The 20,374-nt window shown below is 45.3% G+C and overlaps 2 protein-coding genes across 2 annotated transcripts in view; both read left to right on the top strand.

The window, feature by feature from the left end:
- The window catches only part of LOC143416884 (uncharacterized), a 463,686-nt gene that overhangs the window by 111,810 nt on the left and 331,502 nt on the right, over positions 1-20,374 (top strand). The window lies entirely within an intron of this gene.
- LOC143414180 (tripartite motif-containing protein 16-like) lies at positions 3,009-6,879 on the top strand. The gene is made up of 5 exons (XM_076877968.1): positions 3,009-3,127; positions 3,210-3,350; positions 4,946-5,101; positions 6,381-6,427; positions 6,582-6,879. The coding sequence occupies exons 1-5, from the start codon at positions 3,009-3,011 to the stop codon at positions 6,782-6,784; spliced, it is 666 nt and encodes a 221-aa protein (XP_076734083.1). The 3' UTR covers positions 6,785-6,879.

Raw genomic sequence — 20,374 nt, 5'->3', positions numbered from 1 at the left:
TTTATTGATCTATCAAAGTCTTTGACACTGTTGACCACAACAAAAAATCTTCTGGCACAACTTCACCTACTTCCAAGCTGCGTGGAGAGGATGAGGATCTAACAGCACAGGAACTCCAGCAACACTCAGCAGCAGCTGCTCCCAGTCCCTTGGTTTATGAGCTGAGCTGCTGACCACAGCATTTTATGTCATAGATTACTGGAAATAGGCCTTTCAGACCGAGCAGCTGGCTGCTTCTCTAATGTTCTTTTGGACATCAGCAGTGCATTCAGCTCAATGGTCTCTCTTCCAGCTTTTTAAATGTCACTAAACGAGTGCACAGGGTTCTGTCCTGGGCTACTTATGTCAACGGTGTGGCACAAAATCTAGATGCATCTGTTCATTTTATACCATCAACATAGTTTTCAAACCATTAAAGCAGCTGTTGATAGTATTCAGTCTCAGCTGGCTCAGACTGGCTTTAAATGTAGAAAAAACCAAAGTCATGTTGTTCACAAACAGAAAGAGGGTCCGGCTTTATTTCCTTCTCCTGTATCTGCTCAAAGTATTTCTATTGAAACTGTGGCCTCGTACACATACCTCGGTATTGTGGTTGATGACAGTCGTTCCTATAAGCCACACATTGAACATCTAATAAAGACACTGAGGCTGAAGTTGGGCTTCTCTTCCAGGAACAGATCATGTTTCACAGGAAAAAGCTTGTTGCTGCCACCTTTTTTTTACCTGCCCTGGATTACAGTGACATGATTTATATGAATGACTCTGCTCGCTCTCTTCATCTGTTGGATTTTGTCCATCATGGGGCATTAAGATTTATAACTGTCTGTAAACCTTTAACACACCACTGTACTCTGTGTTCTCTGGTTAACTGGTCCTCATTGGTCTTACACAGGATGGTCCATTAGTATCATTTTATCTATCAATCTGTTTCTGGGTTACTGCCTCCTATTTATCAGAGTACATGTTAGGCAAACAGTTTAGTCACAGCCTGCAGTCTCAGGACATCATTACATCCACTGTTCCATCAGTTCATGCAGAGCTTGGGAAGAAGGCGTTCTCCTTTTCTGCTCCGTCTTCATGGAAAACATAACCGAAGGATTTAAGGCTCTCCGTTGATTTCACTTGCAGACTTCAAAAGACGTACACATGTTTTTGTGAAACCATCTCTGGGAACTTGTTCTCGTTTTTAATGTGACTGAGTACATTACACAAACTTTTCTTTTATTGTTGTAATTTTAATATGTTTGTCTGGAACAGGTCTCTCTTGTAAATGAGACATTGAGTCTCAATGAGCCGACCTGTATAAATAAAGCTTCAATTACAAAGTCCTTTGTATAAAAGTTCCTTCAGCTGCCAGTGGGACGTGCTGTGGCTCTATCGGTTGCTGAGCCTTTATATTGTTAGTTAGAAACTACAAATATAATGGCTCACTGTATTTCAGAATCAGAGAAACTTTATTAATCCAGGAGGGAAACTGAGTTGTCATAGCAGCAAATATACAAGAAACAACAAGCACTCATATAAAGTGAGTGTAGAAACAGTTATGATAGATAAATATTCAGATAAATGGAGAAATACAGAAATATAGGTATAAATATACATACCAGTATAAAAGGATAAGTATGTGTGCAAATATATTGTGGTGTACAAAGTGACAAGCTGCATTGACGTAACGTTCCCTCAGACAGCGGGGTTGAAGGAACCTGTTGCTGAAACTGCTGTGCAGATTGTCCAGTGTATCATGGAGGGGGTGAGAGTCATTGTCCATGATTGACAGCAGTGTGTCACAGATCACCTCCTCCAGGTGGTCCATTTACCATCTGAGCCTTCGTAGAAAGTAAAGCTGGCTCAGACCCTTTTTGTAGGCAGCGTCCATGTTGGCAGACCACTCCAACCTGTGATCCAGATGAACTCCCAGATACTTAAAGGATGTGACTATTTCAACATCATTCCCACCAGTGCAGACAGAGGAGGGATCTGTTTCTGCCAAAGTCCACCACCAGCACCTTTGTTTTGGCCACATTCAGTTTCAGGTGATTCTCCTCACACCACCTCACGAACCGACCAATCAGCCCTCTGTATTCCTCTTCCCTTCCCATTCCCTCTTTAATCCAGGATCTCAACCAGTTTGTTATGTTCTCTCTTATAACTTAACTGGTAAAGTAACAACACCTGTTTGGTTGTTAGTAACTTACTTTATTAACCATGTTGTGGAAAGGCACAGGCATATCAATGCGCACATGCACCACACTTGGTGTTCTCTACTTTATCACAAAATATAAATTGATTTTACTAAATACATAACAGCTCCTCCCATCCAGCTTTGATGAACACATTAAGTATCAAACAATCGAGATATTTTCAGGTAAATGCCGTAACCCAATAATTGTACTTAAACTGAAATATGACACCTACTCAGTGATTTACAACACAGAGTTAGGTTGTTTCCTCTTAAACATTTTAACTGCTTTCCTTACAAAATGAACTGGAAACCTATAAGTTCAGTCTCTGAGGTGCTCTGCGATTTCTCTCAGGGTAACGTCTGCCTGTTTGGTCAGAGTCCATAGTGCTCTGTGTGGAAAGTTCAGGTGTTTGAACATTGGTGTCGCCAAAGTGCTTGCTCATAGGGGGTCATATGATTGTTGGGTTTTTCTCTGTATCTATGAAGCGCCTTGAGGCGACTTTTGTTGTGATTTGGCGCTATATAAATACAATTGAATTGAATTGAATTGAATTGGTGGTTTCACGTAAACCCTGAACCTCAGGTGGTGAAGCGAGGGCAAACTCTTCTGAATCTTGAGGTGTAGATGTGTGCTCTCAGGTTGCTCTGGAACCACGTGACATTCTGCATCTAGAATCTGATCAACATGTCTACGCCAGACTAATTTGGCTCCAACATTCATGGTGTATATCAGCGGTCCAGTCCGTGAATGAATCGTGCCAGACTGACATTTCCCATTTCTCTCTCTCTCTCTCTAGGTCTCTCTCTCGCCAGGGCTGAACTCATTATGGGTTCACGCCCTTGGCCCACGCCCTCGGAGGAAGAAACACCTGTGCCTCATCAGTGTGGACGATATTTAAGCCAGGAAGCAACGGCTGTTCTTCGCTGGATCGTTGTGAGGATCGCGTCAGTGAAAGTCGAGCGGCTAAGCAAGTGGTTTCCCCTGCAGTGTGTGTTTGGAATCTAACAAGCGTTTCTTTGTGTACAGACTCCCTGGACTGTTTCCCTGGTGTTCCCTGAGCGACGAGTGTGCGAGTAGGTTCGTGTTTGGATTGTGTGGAGAGACGAGGGTGTTCCCCTGGATTCTCCCCGGAGCCCTGCCCCCCTCACCTTTTGTACATAGCAAAAGGTATATACACTCATTGGACATTGTTCTTTAATAAATTTTCTAGTGTGCATCATCCCTGGAGTCCAGCGCGTGAGTCCCCTTTGTACATCGTGACACTTTGAGGGTAAACACAAGCTCCAGCAGCTGTGCTCTGAGGAAACAAGCTGTCATATTTTTCGCACTCTTAGACAAACTTAAAATCCTCTAATTTTCTCAAAAATCGACAGTGTGCTTTATTGGCCTAAAACTATGGTACATTTGCAAATTGTGTGCACAATATTAGAACTAAATTCTTTTATATTGACAAACAGCGGCCCGCATTAAACTGTGACTGTCACCAGGTAATGTGGGCGTGTTTGCTGAATAAGCAGCAGGTGTTAAACAGCTGACAGGTGAACAGGATGCATGCAGGTAAACTCGAGGGCCCTTCGAGCTGATCGGTGGTGTCGTGAGGAGATTTCAGCTCATTATTCATGTTACAGAAACACAGAGGTACGAGACCAGGCAGAAGACTTTCTGATTATTTGTTTTTAGTTAAAATAATTCCATTGTTGTCTAGTGATGGTGTGGTAAAGCACACAAAGTTTAACTGCTTATTATGAAGAAATGACATCTGCTGGTCATTTAATGTTCAGAGCACTGCTGTGAGAATACCTGTAGGACACATACCAGTGGATATGTAAGCACATGCACAGCTGCAGGGCTAGAAGGGCCCAAATGAATTAAATAAATAGATTCTTAAATAAATAATTAACTGTGTCAATAAGTGATTAATTAAATACATTTAAATTCAATAAATTTGAAATGAATTTATTGGAAATTACTTGGCGTTAAATCAATGATGTATGTATTTAATTTATTAAGTATTTTGAACTTAATTCATTAATGACATTTAATTATTTAATGATGACTAATTGATTGATTATTGATGATTAATTAACCCTCCACATGATTTAACGTCTATAGAGATGATATTTTATCTAGATCACACTCTCACAGTGAGACACGGTGGATACACAGACGGACCAGCAACTACAATGAAGAAGACGCGACTTAAATACACACAGAGAAACACAGGGAGATTACACACAGGTGGTGGACACAGCTGGCAGTAACGAGACGAGACAAGGGAGGTAAAACTGAACACGCTCACATGAGATGCAGACCTTCACAATAAAACAGGAAACAAGAAAACACTACACAAAGCTGCAGACTCGACACTGAGAGAGAAAATGACACATGGAACTAGAACTATACTATACAGACACAACCGAAGGACAATTCCTAAAACATGAATAAACAGACACATAGATTTCCAATAATAATAATAATAATAATAATAATAATCAACAAAGCACAAGAGTAACAAAACGATCATTCAAAAATAAACCAAAACATAATAAACTTCGAATGCTGGGTCGAACCGACCCAGAACTGTGACAGAAACACTCAGGTCAGCGTTCTTGAAATGTTCAGTAGATGAGGTTTAGAGGTTTACAATCTAAGGTTTGGATTGACTAATGGCTATTTTTAACTCCTGTTTCATTTTTGGCTGCAATTTCCTGTTTGCATTTAGCTATTTTTCTCTTCTCTAAGAGTATTTGTCATGTCTGCAGGCTGTCAGGCTGCCTGGTCACAGAGGAAGGTTGCAAGTCTCTGGTCTCAGCTTTTAGCTCCAGTTCTTCCCATCTGAAAGAGCTGGACCTGAGCTACAATAACCCAGGAGAGGCAGGAGTGAAGATGCTTGAGCAGCTAAGACTGGACACTCTGAGGTATGTAGATGGCCGTTACAGCCACAAACAGTGTCTGATAGATGAGGAAACTGGCTCTGTCTGATTACTTAATGCTGGAAACCAGTGTTATTTGAACAATCACACATATAGGAACATTTTCCCATTCTGGTCTAACTTAAACAGTAGATGTCTGAATGGGGTCTCAAAGGATAAAATCATACTAGTGGGTGTTTTTGACTGTAAAGTGGATGTAGCATTAACAACCACTGGTCCTGGTACCCTGCAGCCTGCACTGCAGGATATGTGTTGCAGCACTGAGAGCTCCAGAAAGAGCCTTCATGTTGGCCCTGCAGCCAACCAGCACTTCAGTCAAATGCTGTCCAAAGTGGTCCCAGAGACACTGTTAGCTGTAACCATCAATGACCAAGAATTGTGTCATTTAATTCAAGGTTTCCCTGTATTATTGTTTGATATCATTTCTGAATAAATAAATCACGATGACGAGCCTTTAAATGCACTTATGTTAGTATAAATATACAAAAATAAAAGATAATTTTCCTGTTACGAGAACAAGAAATAAATATATTCATCACATGCATCAAATCACAACCTCCTCCTGCAAGAGTGCAGCATTGTGTTTGGTTGATGCTGTTTCCATCATTTATGTTTGTTTACCTTCAACAAATTTGCTCTACATTTATTAATTAGAAGGATTATTAATAAACATCTTTCTCTCCTGCTTTTGGTGGAGTGAAACAATAACTCCTATCTCCAGAGGTCCACAGGTCCACTGGCACCTGGTCCTAACTTCACCCATGTCTGCACCCTCAGACATCCCACTGTGGAGGCATCCTCGCCTGGACCAGTGGCTGCCCTTGTGAGACAGACTTTATGGTCACAAACAGCCCTAATCTGAGAATGAAGGCTCCTTTACATAGAAAGCAGTATGTGGTGTGATGACCGCTGCATTAGCTTAAAATATGTGATGCACTGGCTGCAGCCCTCTACCTGTACTGAATCAGTTTTTGTGGCCAGTCCCAGTCTTTACATTTAATATGCACCCACTCCCTGACAGCATGAATGTCACAGTGTGTTGGACCTTGACTGTGGCACATGTCAATGCTCCCTGGACATCGTGCTTAATAAAGGAGATTAAATGTGATGTGATTATGAGTTTTGCTCTTTTGAAGTTTAAACATTTATGTGTCAAAATGTTGGACTGTTCCTTTATCAGTGTGTAACAGTGTGTGTGTGAGAGCCATGTAATGTCCATGTGTGCATGCTGACTGTGCTGCTCTGACCCCCCTCCTCCTTTCAGGGTGGAGCCTGCTGGAGTCCGATGGTTGAGACCAGGTCTGAGGAAGTGTAAGTGTGTTTTTAATGGGATTCATGAAAACAAAGCAGCACACATTCAACCATCTTCATCATTCTGATGTGAGGAGTCATCATCAAAGTGTCAATCAATGAACAGATGATGGATCAATAACTGCAGCTGGATTGTGTTTGTTCTCTCCATCAGATTCCTGTCAACTCACAATCGACACAAACACAGTGAACACAAAGCTCCAACTGTCTGACAACAACAGGAAGGTGACACGTGTGGAGGAGGTTCAGTCATATCCTGATCATCCAGACAGATTTGATGTTTGTGAACAGCTGCTGTGTAGAGATGGTCTGACTGGTCGCTGTTACTGGGAGGTCGAGTGGACGAGGAGGGCTTAGATATCAGTGAGTTACAGAGGAATCAAAAGGAAAGGAAGGAGTGATGAGTGTGTGTTTGGTGGAAATGATCAGTCCTGGAGTCTTTTCTGCTCTGATCATTATTCCTCTGTGTGGCACAATAACAGAGAAACACCCATCTCCTCCTCCTCCTCCTCCTCCTCCTCCTCCTCCTCCTCCTCCTCCTCCTCCTCTGTCTCTAACAGAGTAGCAGTGTGTGTGGACTGTCCTGCTGGCACTCTGTCCTTCTACATAGTCTCCTCTGACTCTCTGATCCACCTCCACACCTTCCACACCACATTCACTGAACCTCTTTATCCTGGATTTACAGTCTCATGTGGTGCCTCAGTGTGTCTGTGTGTAGTTTAGTTTAAAGAGTGTCATGTTAGTGTCCTTTAACACTCTGATTGTTGAACAGATAGTTCAGTCTGTACATGTCTGCCTCTTTCACTCAAACACATTTTTAGATTCATGGATTCAATCACTTGCTGTTTTAAACTGTTTTTCTGTCAAAGCTTCACAGACATCAGTATGCAGTGTTTCTCTGAAAATCAGTTCAGCTGAGATGATAAAGTTCATTTCAATGTTGGAATACTGAACTTAATTGAAACATATTTGAACACAGATATTATTAAACTGACAGAAACACTGACATCAGTAAAGAGGAACAGACTAATGAGTGCTTACTGCTCTCCGATGGTCACAGATGTAAATGCAAGCATGGAGCTATATTTTAAAAAAGCAGATGTCTTCACATATAATTATCATCATGTAGCTCTGTAACTGTTAGCTAGGCAATTTCACATTTGTGTCTTTTTGTGGAATCAGTGTGTTTGAACAACACAAATTCTGCCTTTTCTAATTTTGAAAGACTGAACATGATATAAACAAAATAAATCTGATCTGTTCCTCTACTCTCTCAGATTCTGAAGTTCTCAGCGCTTACATTTTGTTCTCTCTACACTTCTGCTGACAACTGACATGTGATGTGTTTGTACACAAACCATCTGTCCTCTCTGTCCAAAATGTGAACATTGGCATCCTCGAAAGAGTGTCCTTTATCCTTAAGATGCAGATGGACTGCTGAGTCTTGTCCTGTGGAGGTGGCTCTTCTGTGTTGTGCCATGCGCTTGTGAAGTGGCTGTTTGGTCTCTCCAATGTAGAGGTCTGGGCATTCCTCGCTGCACTGTACAGCATACACCACATTGTTAAGTCTGTGTTTTGGCGTTTTGTCTTTCGGGTGAACCAGTTTTTGTCTGAGCGTGTTGCTGGGTCTGAAATACACCGGGATGTCATGCTTGGAGAAAACTCTCCTGAGTTTTTCTGATACACCGGCTACATAGGGGATGACAATGTTGTTGCGTCTGTCCTTCTTATCCTCCCTCGCTGGTGTCTGATCTTCTTTTCTGTGCCTCTTTGCTGACAGAGGCTCCTTTGACTACGATGACCTGGATGACTGAGAACCTTCACAGACACTTGTGGTCAAATAATGTGTTGTGCAGCACGCAGGACAGACAGCGCACAATGTGCTTTGAAGTAGCAGCCAAGAAAGGTGTAATTTAAGTCTACGAACAGTGAACACCCGTGTGCACACCTGTGTGGATCAGCGCGCTTGTATTCAAATGGTTTCCACATGTAATGGTCTGCAAGAGGATGTAGCGAGCCATAGCCCCGTCCCCCAGGGCATGAAACAGGCATGGAGGAGATCCAGGCCCCAGAGTGCGAGAGCCCAAGGAGGACCACCGGAGGGGCATCTGTGCCACCCTCATGGGAAGGGCTGAGGATCCCCAGACGAGGCGTCACCCAGTAGCCACCGAGCAGAAGCTAGAGGGGGCTGCACCGGCGTGCCCAACGGCTCCGCCGGCAGACAGCTGTGCCAGAGTGAACCGAGCCGCAGGCCCAGAGGCCGGAGGCCCGAGGGCCCCCCGCACCCCGGAGGAGGCCTGACCGAGCAACAGGTGCCAGGCCCCGCCAGGTAGCCACCGGGAGTGAGCCGGTACATACCTGAGCGCCCAGCCCCGGACACCAAGAACCACCAATGCACCGACCCCTGAGGGCATCAGTCACCAGCAGGGAGTGTGGTGAGGGGAGATAGGCCTTGGAGGGCCTGGGAGTTCCCAGAGAGGTGGAGTCTAAGACCCGACCTGACATATAGACACAGACAAACAGGCACACACAGACACAAACATGCATCCCACCCTCATGCACACATATACAAACACTCAGCACTCACCGAACGTAAGGACTGACATAAATGGACATGTACACACAATCACACTCCCCAAACATACTCTATACCCCGGGTCCAGGTACCCTCGCCCCCAGAGGGGGAAACAGAACCCAGACCCAAGAGATGTTACCCTTCCCCCCGGGGTGGAGGCAAGCAGACCGTCCCAGGCTCCGCAGCAGCAGGGAGGCCCATCGGAAAGCCAACATCTCCTCCCAGCCCCCCCGCCCCGATGGAAAGCAGAGAACGGGGGTGTGTGAAGACCCCATACCTCCCTCCTCCTGCTCATGTGTAGTGTTGCTGCGTGTTTGTCTAAAGTGCATTTAAAACAAAGGAGAGCATGGTGCTGCTGCCAGAGAGCAGCAGGTGTTAGCATGGCCCCTCCCGAGCAGTGTTGGTCAAGTTACTTGAAAAAAGTAATCAGTAACTAATTACTGATTACTCCCCCAAAAAAGTAATCCCGTTACTTTACTGATTACTTATTTTCAAAAGTAATTAATTACTTAGTTACTTGGTTACTTTTTAAAAACACGATTTACAACCTGAAGAGGTGATAAAGCGATAGATCTTTCAGCCCAATTCTACTTTTTCTACATAATCCATCATACAAAATGTAATCAAATGGAAAAGTCTCTTTTTTTAACTTGTTTTATCAGTTTTAATCTTTTAACTTTATGCATCAAGCAAAACATTTAATTATATGCAACATTCTCTGACTTGAATAAATTAGTTTAACATTTAAACCTATTTCCTACACATTCCAGCACATAAAATAAAATATTTTTTGTGTTTACACTCACTCTTTCAAACAGATGCAAGTAAAACACAGCAGAAAATAAATAAAGTCAAAGACTCAGCGGTCCTTTTGCTCTATTTTCACCTGTAAAGCAGGAGCAGGGTAGGCGGAGGTTTACCCTGGTGCAGGTGTGCTGCGGTCAGTTGAAGAATCCGCGCGAGTTTCTCTGTGAGTTTCCCATTACGTCGTTGCGCACTCGGTGCTTGCTTGGAAGTTTAGGGGGTTTTTTCGCTGTAAAAAGAAGTTTTCTTCCCACGCACAACGGACACTAATGTTTTTGTCACTTTTTATGGAATCAAACTTAAAGTAAGGTCAGTACTTCCACGCTTTAAACGCTGCACGCTCATACTCTCTCCCGCACTCGATATATGATCCACTGTAGATCTGCACACAGCTGTTGTCACTAACGGCGCACTCGCTTACGTCACTGTCGTGAGACATTCTCGCAAAAAAAAAAAAATCACGGTTTTAGTAACGCAGTAACGCAGCGTTCCTACGGGAAAGTAACGGTAATCTAATTACAGATTTTGCAATAGTAATCCCTTACTTTACTCGTTACTTGAAAAAAGTAATCAGATTACAGTAACGCGTTACAAGTAACAAGTCCAGGTCCTAGCTAAACACTGAGCAGGAGCTGAGAGCTGCAGGATCCTGCTTCAAAGCTGCTTTGAAAAGCTGTGCACTGCAAAACGTGCTCGTCGGAGCCATTAATGCTGACTTTGTTATTTTGATCAAAGAAAGAAATCAGCACAAACTGTTTGATTCGTTTTTGTTTTGTAGGTTAAAGTGTTTCATATATTGTGCTCCTGAGTTAATGTTGCTGATCAGTTTGAATTCATTTTGATTGTTTATGGAGTTTATTTCATTTTATTTTTCAGTATCAAACGGTTCAAATGTTTATAGTTTTAGTAAGGATGTAATTTATTTTTTATTGAAGGTAAATTGTTGCACTTTACTTTGTTTCCATCTAAAAGTGTTACATTGTTTCTCTTCCAAACTAAAAAGTGTTTCTGCTGCAGCTTCCTTTCACTCTTTATCATTTTCCAGTCAGTGAAAGTCTTTTTGTGTCCTCCTAAAATCCACCGTGCTCACAGTGAACACTCGTATGCTGTTGTGCTGTCACAGACTGTTATCAGCCGTGTAGCCGCTCATACCTCATTTATTCTTCTTGTTCTACCGTCAGACCCAGGCGCACAGTTTTGGTTGAAGTTCTTATGTTTGATTTCATAACAGCTCTTCAGACTTCCTCTCTTTATAACTTTATAAGTATTTTTGACAAAGCCATCTTCTTTTACTCATCCACTCAGCAAGCGCAAGCGCCCAAGATAGTAACCTATCAACTCACATACCCACATAGCTTGTTCTTCTTTGTCGTTTTATTGGCAGTTGGTGGTGCATTACCGCCAACAGCTTGCTGGGAGAGTGGACCAGCATGATGCTAACCTGCATAGCTGCGTGTCGCGCCAGTTCAAAAGTCAGCCACGGCAGCCGGCAGGAAGAAACTATCCAACTACGCGGTAAATGAGAAACTGCTTTGTGATCCGGACAAAATCCTCTTGGGGTCTGGATTTAGACTGGAGTCCAGGAGTTGGGGACCCCTGTTATAGTACCATATCACCCTATTAGAGCACTTTGCTCTCACACTGCAGGCCTACTTGTTGTTCCTAGAGTATTTAACCCTTGGATGCACAACCTACCAATACCTACACTCTTCCATGAGTGGGGTCAAAAATGACCCCAAATAGAAACAATCCATTTTGCTATAAACTCTGTTGTTATTCTTCAAAATCTTTAAAACGAAGAGTTGTAATATTTTCATATTTGAGGTATTTCTCATAAAACATGATTGTGACATGAGGCCCTTTGCATTTTTATTTATTTTTTCATTAATTTTCAGTTCTGAGTCAATGCCTCCAATGGGCTCTTCATCCCATCCGTCCTGGATCATTTGTAGGGCCACAGGGATCCTAGCTGGCCTCATAGCAGCCGTGTTACTTTAGATAACAAAAGCGGAGCACAGCATACACTGGAGCCCAAGAAAACAGCCCAAACACAGGGCAGTTCAGGGGGCCGACTATGTGGACGGCAACGGCGGCGGCAAAGGAGACGACGGAGCAGTTCAGGGGGCCGGCCGCGCGGAAGGCAGCGGCGGTTCTTAAGTGTCAGGTGTACTGGCCGAGGCTCGGTGGGCACAGGACCAGGCGAGGCAGGACCAGACGGGGATGAAGGCTCGGAGGAGGCTGGACCAGACAAGGCTGACGAAGCCGAAGCAGAAGCTGGACCAGGTGACGCTGAAGCTGATGACGCTGGAGCTGGACCAGGCGACGCTGAAGCTGATGACGCTGGAGCTGGACCAGGCGACGCTGAAGCTGATGACGCTGGAGCTGGACCAGGCGACGCTGAAGCTGATGACGCTGGTGGAGCAACGGGCCCCTCGGACCCTCCAGCGGAGACGAGGAGGTGCTGGCTGGGCTCACTGGAACCCCCAGCGGACGAGGTAGATGGCGGCACGGGAGCCGCGGAGTGCTGGATGAGCTCATCCGAGCTTCCAGCAGGAGCTGATGTAGAGCCAGAGAGAATTGGGACCCCGGGCTCAACGTTAAGCTGGCTAGAAAACTGCACTGCTACGGGGAACTGGGCCAAAGGTTCAGGTGCGACCTGAGCTGCTGGACACACGGGGACCTGAGCTGCTGGACACACGGGGACCTGAGCTGCTGGACACACGGGGACCTGAGCTGCTGGACACTCGGGGACCTGAGCTGCTAATGGTGGAGAAGTAAATGACTGCACAGGGGACTGAACTGATGTCTGTAGTAACGGTGGTGGTGAGAGTGGAGTAGGTGGTGGAGTTAATGACTTCACAGGGGAATGAACTAGAGGTAGTGACGGTTGTGGTGCTGGTGGTTGAGTGGATGACTGTGCTAAGGGAGGCTGCACTGGGGACACTGGAGACTGCACTGGGGAAAGCTGAGCTGCAGGGGACTGAACTGGAGACTGCAGTGACGGTTGTGGTGGAGGTGTAACGGGTGGAGGAGCAGCTGAATTGGCTGCGGGTTGGATGGCTAATGGCTCAGCTACAGAGTGTCTTAATGGCAGGGCTATAGGTTGAATGACTGACTGAGTAGCAGCCTGAATGGCTGAGTGTAGTGATGGTTGTGGCGGAAGAGAAACAGATGGTAGTGTGGAAGATGGAGCTAAGGGTGACTGAGCGGCAGACCGAACTGATGACTGAAGCGATGGTAGAGGTGAAAATGGAGCTTGTGGTGGAGTTAATGGCTGTGCTAGCGGGGACACAGGAGACGCAGCTTGTAGCTGGGCAGCTAAGAGAGCTTCAGGAGGCTGGGCAGCTGATAAACTGTTCACATTACCATCCGTAGCACAAAACACAACCCCTGAACGATTAGTCCCACGGTTCGACACAGAAAAAGAGTCCTTACTCACCACAGCCGGCGATGTACAAGTCCGAACGTCCGGCTGTGGGGTGGCGCGCTGGCGACGTGATCGTCGTTTCTTCCTCGCAGACGGCTCCGAAGGCCCGGGCAAAACCACATCCGGCCGGTGTGGCTGACGTGGCTGCTCCAGGGTGGCTGTTGTCTGTTGCTGCTGGGCCAAGTCTGATTTTTTCCGAGCTCGCGCCGCCTCAAATTGGCCAATAAGTCCACACATCCTCTGACCTGGTGGAGATGGGAATTTCCTCCGAGGATTGCTTCGATAGCATTTATTCCCACAATCTTTGCCCGTGTATTTGAAGTGTGGGTTATCCACTCGACTAGGCGTTGGACACGTATCAGATCGCTCTCCCCGGGTAAGTCTGCTGGGTCCATGTTGTGGTCACATCGTACTGTCATGAAACGCTGTGCGGCAGGCAGGGATTGGACCCAAACGCAAACTCACGGGGACAGAACTTGAACTCAAAAGCACAGCTTTATTGCTGGAAAACAGAACACAAGCAATACAAAACTAAACTGGGAAATGCTAATTATAACACATACCAGAAGACACGGGGAGACTCACACACAGCAAGAGGGACGACGCGACACTGACTCAGAGAAACACAGGGTTTAAATACACTGGGGAGTAACGAGGGGAATGAGACACCGAAGGAGGGCACAGCTGGGAGAAATCAGGACTGACGAGACAAGCAAAGCAGGACACATTCACATAAGACACGGACCTTCAAAGTAAAACAGGAAGGATCACACAGAGACGCAAACTTGACACAGTGGAGACAGCAACTAAGAAACACAGAGACATAAACCATAAGGCAGAGGACTCTAAGAACCGAGAGACACAGAGGGGAACTCAAACATGCAGACACAGACTACACAGAACAGAGGGGACACAGAGCAACATGAAGGGCAAGGGATCGAAACTAGAAACCATAGAATAACTCACACAAGTACAAAAATACAAACATCACAAATAACTAAAAACGCTGGGTCAGGAGACCCAGGACCGTGACAGGTGTTCCTCCACCGCAAAAGAAGCGTGTATTCTCTGAATTTCCGGGAATGCTCATATTTTGACAGCGAATGCACACCTGCGGACCACTTATGTGCAGCCCTGACTATAACTCATGTACGTTACTGTGCAAAAATTAATTCTTGATCCATCAGAAGTGTAAGTGGAACAGTCAGAGTTGCTAAGAATGAAAGTTTCATAGAAGATTCCATAGGAACTGCTTGGAGTCATTTTTAACCCCACTTGTGGAAGAGTGGGGTAGTGATACAAAAACTGCATTTTTTTAATTAATGAAAAAATAAATAAAAATGCAAATGGCCTCATGTTACAAACATATTTTATGAGGAATACCTGGAATATGAATATATTACAACTTTGCATTTTAAAGATTTTGGAGAAAAACAACCCCTGGGGTCATTTTTGACCCCACGTGCAGAGCCTTCAGTTTTCAGGCCCCTCTTCTGTGGAACCAGCTTCCAGTTTGGATTCGGGAGACAGACATTATCTCTACTTTCAAGATTAGGCTTCAAACTTTCCTTTTTGCTAAAGCATATAGTTAGGGCTGGACCAGGTGACCCTGGATCCTCCCTTAGTTACACTCAAAAAAATCTGTTGTTGTGGGCGTAGTTGTCTGCTGCTGAAAACTCCAGTGATTTTCCTGCAGTTTGACATCTAATGTGATCTTGTGAACTTCGTGAGTCCAGGTAACTAACCACTCTTACTAGATTGTATCCTGCCATCTCAACAAGAACAAGAATTAAGTGTCTGAATTTCATGCAGATGCTCCATGATTTAATTATGTTCACCACAGAAACATGAAATTATTTAGTTCAAATCACAAGTTTGAATCTTGTACATGTAACAACCACCCAATAGGTGTAGGCTGCTGGGGGACTCCCATGATGCACTGGGTGTTTCTTCTTCACTCACTGTGTGTTAATACACCTCTACGTGCTTAATCATTAGTTATTATTCATATCTGGCTCTTCCACAGCACGTCTTTGATGTCTTCTTTCTCTCAGCCGAACTGGTCACATGGCTGCCCCTCCCTGAGCCTTGGCACATCCTGTGGCTGCAGAATAAGCAGCAGCTCTAATCAAACATGATCAATCCTCAAGTGTCAGTGAGAATAAAAGAAAAGGAAAAGGAAGTCATTTGTCATGAGAAGTGGGGCTCAGGAGGTGGAGCAGGTCATCTGACAATAGAAAGGTCGGTGGTTTGATCCCTGCTGCTCCAGTCTGCATGCCAAAGCATCTTTACTGGTCGTGTTACTATGGTAACCCAGAGGAGTTTACTATGATAAGTATTAATTAATTCATTAAATGAGACAATCAGTCAAAAGTCAATCATTCATTTTTAATCAGCAGTGTTTTTGGAATCATCACATAAATTTAAAACAAAACCAAAAACGCTGAACAAGTTTGTAAAGTTTTTTCTAAGCCAGTCGTCACAAACGTCTGTAAGTTTGAAGGTTTTCAGCTGACAGACGTTCAGGTAGTTTCATCGCTCTGGTTTGGAGGATTCAATGTTTATTAATCGTCCCTTCAGACGACCAAAGGCTGCCACGTGTACGGTAACAGCACAGACACATGACAGACTAAACTTTTATGTGACAGCGTTTAATCTGTAAAAGACGACATGTTCACATATTTTGGAGGCGTGTTGGTCACCAAACTGAACGTGTTCACTCACCGGAGTCTGTGTGGTTGTTGTTGTTGTTATTCACCGTCTTCTCTCTGACTGTGATGATGGTCCCATTTCCTTTAGACACAGTTAAAGATGGAATCTCCACAGTCACTTTACAGATGTATGTTCCTGAATCCTCTGATGTTTGAAATGTTCAAAGATGAGTCTTTGCCTCCTTTTTCAGAGACTTGGAGCTTGATTTGCGTTGGTCTCTCTCTTAATTATTGTTTGATTTTTCAGCCAGGCCACTCTGAATCTTTCAGACGTTCTTGTCCAGCAGCAGGTGATGCTTACGGTCTCTCCCTCCATGACAGAAACATCTGGACTCTGGGTCACAACAAACATGCCCGATGAAACAGCTGCAAGAGACACAAAACTGTGAGTCAGTACAAGAGACGAGTCTCCAAAAGTTGGTTCTGTTCATCTGGACGTAGCGTTTTGTGGGAGAAACGTTTCGTCATCATCAGGTGATGTCTTCAGTCTCAGCTGACTGCAGGTTTCAATCTTATAAACAGGACATTTGCATAATGACTGAAACCAGCCCACTGGGGCTGAGGTCAGTTCCTTAATCTTAATTATGCAAATTCTCATGACCATTGATCAACAACCACTGATCCATGTCCATGAGTCCCATTCACAGAGAGTTGGGGAATGGCTGCAATCACAGCATGTAAGATGGTGACAGATGTACCCTTAGGCCCCTCCTCCATTCAGAGATGGTCTTTCCCTTTTCACGTGAATGGCCTCCTTGACTCCGCCCTCAAACCAGCGTTCATCCCTGTCCAGGATGTTACATCAGAATCAGAATCAGAAAGGGGTTTATTGCCAAATGTTGAGCAGGTTTACAACATTAGGAAATTGCTGCGGTGCTTCAGTGCAAACATAGTGTCATAAATAGCACTTAAATAGACATGAAAAAATAAAAGTAGGGATAAGAATTAAAAGTGCTACGTAGAAAGATATGTGCATGAGCTATACATGAGATATATACATGAGAATAAGAATTAAGAGTGCTACGTTGAAAGATATATACATGAGTGCAGGTGGTGATCAGTGCCAATCATGGAATGATGCAGTGAACACAGCGTAGGGTCATGTGTTAGTGGTGGGAACAGTCATACGGTTATTGTTCATGTGTCCAACAGCAGAGGGGAAGAAACTGTTCTTATGGCGAGAGGTTCTGGTGCGAATGGACCGGAGCCTCCTGCCTGAGGGGAGCAGGTCAAACAGACTGTGTCCAGGGTGAGAAGGGTCAGCTGAGATCCGAGCTGCACGCCGCAATGTCCTGGAGGTGTACAGGTCCTGCAGAGATGGGAGTCTGCAGCCAATCACCTTCTCAGCAGAGCGCACAACACGCTGCAGTCTCTGTTTGTCCCTGATAGTGGCTCCAGCGTACCACACGGTGATGGAGGAGGTGAGGATGGACTCGATGATTGCAGTGTAGAACTGCATCATCGTCCGTGTTGGCAGGTTGAATTTCTTCAGCTGCCTCAGGAAGTACATCCTCTGCTGGGCTTTCTTAATGGCGGAGGTGATGGTGGGCTCCCACTTCAGGTCCTGGGTGATGGTGGTACCCAGGAAGCGGAATGAGTCCACAGAGGTGATGGGGGTGTCAGTCAGGATGATGGGGGGGAGTGGGGCTGTGTGCTTCCTGAAGTCCACAATAATCTCCACTGTCTTCTGGGCATTCAGCACCAGGTTGTTGTGGCTGCACCAGGACACCAGACGTTCAACCTCCCTCCTGTAGGCAGACTCATCCCCGTCCGAGATGAGTCCAATAACGGTGGTGTCATCTGCAAACTTGATTAGCTTGACAGACTGGTGGGTGGAGGTGCAGCAGTTGGTGTACAGGGAGAAGAGCAGAGGAGAAAGAACACAGCCCTGAGGGGAGCCGGTGCTGATGGTCCGGGAGTCCGAGACATTCTTTCCCAGCCTCACATGCTGCTTCCTGTCCGTCAGGAAGTCAGTGATCCACCGGCAGATGGGGTCAGGCACATTCATCTGGGAAAGCTTGCCTCAGAGATGGTCTGGAAGGATGGTGTTGAAGGCAGAGCTGAAGTCCACAAACAGGATCCTGGCGTAGGTTCCTGGGGAGTCCAGATGCTGCAGGATGAAGTGTAGGGCCATGTTGATGGCGTCGTCTACAGACCTGTTGGCTCTATATGCAAACTGCAGGGGGTCCAGGAGGGGGGCCGTGAGGGTCCTGAGATGGGAGAGAACTAGGCGCTCAAAAGACTTCATGACCACAGATGTCAGAGCCACGGGTCTGTAGTCATTTAGTCCAGTGATCCTAGGTTTCTTGGGGACAGGGATTATGGTGGAGGACTTGAAGCAGGCAGGCACATGACATGCCTGCAGTGAGGAGTTGAAGATGCCAGAAAACACTGGGGCCAGCTCGTTTGCACAGTGTCTGAGGGTGGCAGGAGACACGCCGTCTGGGCCGGGAGCTTTCCGAGCATTCAGGTTCTTAAACTGCTTCCTCACATCTGCTTCATGAATATGAAGAGTTGTGGTGGGAGGAGGTGGTGTGAAATCCTCTTTTGTGTGGGGTGAGGAGGGGGGTGTTGCAGGTGAACAGTTTGAAGGTGGTGATGGCTCTATGGAGGGGGGAGAGGTGGGGGAATTAGTGTCCAAAGTGCCTCTATTGTTGGGGCCGTTGGAGGTGTGAAGGCTGCCTGATGGCTCGTCAAAAACGGCAGTAGAAGTCGTTAAGGGTGTTGGCTAAGAGCAAGTCATCAGTGGAGTGGGGGGTTTTAGGCTTGTAGTTTGTGATATTCCTAAAACCTTTCCACACAGAGGCCGAGTCATTCTCTGAGATCTGCTGCTGCATCTTCTCAGAGTGCTGATGTTTAGCAATGTCCACTTCTTTAGTGAACCTGTACTTGGCCTCTCTGTAGCAGTCCCTGTCTCCGCTTCTGAACGCCTTTCTCTTTTCCAGCCACAGCATTTTGAGTTTAGGAGTAAACCAGGGTTTGTCATTGTTATAACTCACCCTGGTGCGTGATGGCACAATGCTGTCCTCACAGAAGTGGATATAGGAGGTGACAGTGTCCGTAAACTCGTCCAAGCTGTTAGAAGCAGCCTTCATTGTGTCCCAGTCTGTAGACTCCAAACACGTGCGAAGCTCCTCCACAGCCTCGTTGCTCCACAGTTTTTTAGTCCTCACGACAGGTTTGGAGAGCTTCAGCCTCTGTCTGTACGCGGGGATTAGGTGGATCATGACGTGGTCAGAAAGTCCGAGTGAAGCGCAGGGCACCGCGCGATAGGCCCCGCTGATCGTGCTGTAACAGTGGTCCAATGTCCTCTCCTCTCTGGTCGGGCATTTAATATACTGCTTGTATTTCGGAAGCTCATGGCTCAGATTGGCTTTGTTAAAGTCCCCAAGAGCAATGATGAGAGAGTCCGGGAATGTCCGCTCCGTGTGGAGAATCTGCTCCGCGAGTGCTTCATCCTTGAAAGAGTGTCCACTGGCCTGTAGGTGTAAACAGACTGCAGAGTCCTGGCCTGACGAGGTGGCTCTTCTGTGTTGTGCCATCCTCTTAGCCAGAGGTTGTTTGGTTTCCCAGATGTATAAATCCTGGCAATCCTCCTGCACTTAACAGCGTACACTATGTTACTCTGTTTGTGTCGGGGGACCCGATCCTTGGGGTGGACCAGTTTTTGGTGCAGCGTGTTTAGGTGTTTAACCCTTTACAGCCGATCGGAGCGGGCACGCTCTGTTTTGCGTAACTATTTTTAAATCCCGGTAGCTCTGCAACCAAGTAAGCTAGCGCAATAATTTTTTTTGCATATGAAAATGGAGGAGTTGTACTTACATCTTATGCCATCATCTTGTCCTAGGTCACAGTTTCCTTCCACATATAGCTTTGCAAAAACTGCATAAAAATCACTTGCAGCAACAAAAACATGATATTCCAGAAACACGCTTCGCCGATCCATCAGCTGTTTGTAACACTTACTACGTCCATCAGCGCGAACTATCACATGACCGCATGACCTGCCCGAAACCGGAAGTGACGTCATTTTGCGGAAATGTAGTTTTTTACGATCGGGGCCTTATGAGCTTGTGTTTTACTTGTTATGTGTTTTAAAAAGTTATGTTTGACTTTATGACTTTCTGTGTCGTTTCTGGGATGCTTAAGACTCATATTGCACTGCTGGAAATAGTTTATTTTGATGCATATGCTGTTTTTTTGCAAATTTGCATTATAATATTTATTTTCGTTTTTCCTGCAGTATATAAAAATTGGTGTATTTCAAAAATAAAACTATGAAGACACTCAAAATAAATTTCCTGTGGTGGGAAACTAGTTTGTGTAACTTTTTTGTATTTACAGTTTTGAGGGATAAGCCTCTTAAATTTCTCTAACTAGAAATATATGTTAAAAAAACAAAAACGATTTTCAATTTTTTTGTAGTTTAT

The sequence above is a fragment of the Maylandia zebra genome, linkage group LG3 (genome assembly GCF_041146795.1).
Source record: "Maylandia zebra isolate NMK-2024a linkage group LG3, Mzebra_GT3a, whole genome shotgun sequence".
NCBI classification, from domain to species: Eukaryota; Metazoa; Chordata; class Actinopteri; order Cichliformes; family Cichlidae; genus Maylandia; species Maylandia zebra.
This window is presented reverse-complemented; position numbering and strand designations above follow the sequence as displayed.